Source organism: Theobroma cacao, chromosome 1 (assembly GCF_053813885.1).
Source record: "Theobroma cacao isolate CCN51 chromosome 1, ASM5381388v1, whole genome shotgun sequence".
NCBI lineage: Eukaryota > Viridiplantae > Streptophyta > Magnoliopsida > Malvales > Malvaceae > Theobroma > Theobroma cacao.
In genome coordinates this window covers 4,405,738-4,408,136 of record NC_142639.1, presented here as the reverse complement: position 1 = coordinate 4,408,136, position 2,399 = coordinate 4,405,738, and the positions used below count along the sequence as shown (strand labels likewise).

The 2,399-nt window shown below is 40.9% G+C and overlaps 1 protein-coding gene across 1 annotated transcript; it reads left to right on the top strand.

Moving 5' to 3' along the window:
• The first annotated feature begins 210 nt into the window (after window positions 1-210).
• Window positions 211-2,399, top strand: LOC18611430 (putative mannitol dehydrogenase). Its single transcript, XM_018126044.2, has 5 exons — window positions 211-411; window positions 509-622; window positions 1,038-1,551; window positions 1,667-1,820; window positions 2,008-2,399. Exons 1-5 carry the CDS (start codon window positions 314-316, stop codon window positions 2,208-2,210), a joined length of 1,083 nt encoding a protein of 360 aa, XP_017981533.2. The 5' UTR covers window positions 211-313; the 3' UTR covers window positions 2,211-2,399.

Here is a 2,399-nt window from a genome sequence, read left to right as displayed (position 1 = left end):
AAATTGAAAATTCTTTTGTGGTATGAAAGAGGAAATAACAAAAATACCAAGTATATTTGTTGGTAGATATGGTAAGCTGAAAATGTTGAATTATAAACCGACTTTTCTTTGGAAGATGATTCCAAACTAAAGACCGGCACGTCCTTATTGTGCTCACTCGGTACGTCAGCAAAGCCCCCCGTAGCAGTTATAAATAAGCAGACTCCGCAACTTCCCACTCCATACTACAACGTTCCAGATTGTTCTTCGATTTTCATTTGCCTCGCTTTTGCTTTGTGACTTGACGAGAGAAACGGTTACGCATCGATCAAACATGACCAGATTGCCAGAAGAAGAGCACCCCAACAAGGCTTTTGGATGGGCAGCCAGAGACACTTCCGGTGTTCTCTCTCCCTTTAAATTTTCTAGAAGGTTTTCATGCTATTTTCTGTCTTTGGATCTGTGCTTCTTCTTCTTCCAGGGGTCCTTTTTTGTTGTTGTTTGATCAAATGATGATGTGGATTTGCAGGGCAACAGGAGAAAAGGATGTGGCTTTCAAGGTGCTTTATAGTGGGATATGCCACTCAGATCTTCATATGGTCAAGAATGAATGGGGCAGTTCCGTCTACCCTCTTGTCCCTGGGTATGTCTCCCTCAATTCATCTATCTATTTCTGCTGTTGTTCATTATAAAAAATGCCTTTGTAGGCATTTTTTTGGTTCAACAAAAAGTTAATTAATCATTAGGAGTTTCTGTTACTTGCCACCCAAAACCAAAAATTGTTAAGATAATTTTAAGTTGATCAGTTTCCTTTTCGCTCATATTTACGATTAAGTCCTCATTTGAGGCTTCAATCACTTTTCAATTACTTTTGAGGCTTCATTTAGTGAGAAAACAGGGACTAGCTCTTGTAGTTTTCAGTATTCAGCTGCGCATGATATAAGCTTCCATAGATCTGTAATGTACTGGATCAATTCGGCAGATTCAATGATATGTAGCAGAATTTATTCATGAACCTAAGCAATAGATTAGATATTAACTATTCGTATCCGATGCAGGCATGAGATTGTTGGTGAAGTGACAGCGGTGGGCAGTAAGGTACAAAAGTTCAAAGTTGGGGACAGAGTTGGAGTGGGGTGCATGGTTGGATCTTGCCAGTCCTGCGATAGCTGTACCAACAAACTCGAGAACTACTGCCCGAAAATGATACTTACCTACGGGGCAAAGTACTATGATGGAACTATTACATATGGAGGCTACTCCAACAATATGGTTGCTGATGAGCACTTTATAGTCCGCATTCCTGACAACTTGCCTCTTGATGCTGCGGCTCCTCTTCTTTGTGCTGGAATCACAGTTTATAGTCCATTGAGATATTACGGACTTGATAAGCCTGACTTGCATGTAGGTGTGGTTGGCCTGGGAGGGCTAGGCCATGTGGCAGTGAAATTTGCCAAGGCTATGGGGGCCAAGGTTACTGTGATCAGCACCTCTCCTAACAAGAAGAAGGAAGCTTTGGAAAAGCTTGGTGCTGATTCATTTTTGGTTAGCCGTGACCAAGAACAGCTTCAGGTTTGGTTTTGAAAACGTTTTTTTTTTTCCCTTTCAATAACTTAATTAAAGATGTGTTCTTGCGAGTGTCTGTAGTAGTTTCTAAATTCACTACATATATATGTTGACTGTTTAGGCTGCCATTGGCACATTGGATGGAATCATCGATACAGTATCTGCTCAACACCCTCTGCTGCCTTTGATTGGGCTGTTGAAGACTCACGGGAAGCTGGTTCTTGTTGGTGCTCCAGAGAAACCACTTGAGTTACCAGCCTTGCCTTTGCTCCAAGGTAAGAATATCTATTATTATTAGTATATGTTTTGTGGGAGTGAGTTGAGGTCTCGAATCTCGATAGATATCCTAATTAAGTTGGTTGGAGTCGTAATGCTTTCTATTGTATATTCCAATCCAGTATTGGATATAATATGGAATTAAGACTGAGGCACTAACAAGAAGTAATATACCTTTAATGGCAGGGAGGAAGATAGTCGGAGGAAGCATGATTGGAGGGATGAAGGAGACTCAAGAGATGATGGATTTCGCAGCTAAACACAGCGTAAAACCAGATGTTGAAGTTATACCTATGGATTATGTGAACACTGCCATGGAGCGCCTTCTCAAAGCAGATGTCAAATACCGATTCGTCATTGACATTGGGAACACACTGAAGGCCGCTTGAAGCCGACAGCGGTCCAGGATCTTGGTTTTTTATCTTACAAAAAAGGGATAGAGGGCCTGAGCAAAGCGACCTTACGCTATTATTGTAATGAATAAAAGAAATTAGTCGCCGCTCAATCTCAAATTTCCAGTCAATAAATTAAAGTCAAATGTTAACGGGGCATCCAATAAGAATCACTAAATTCATGTA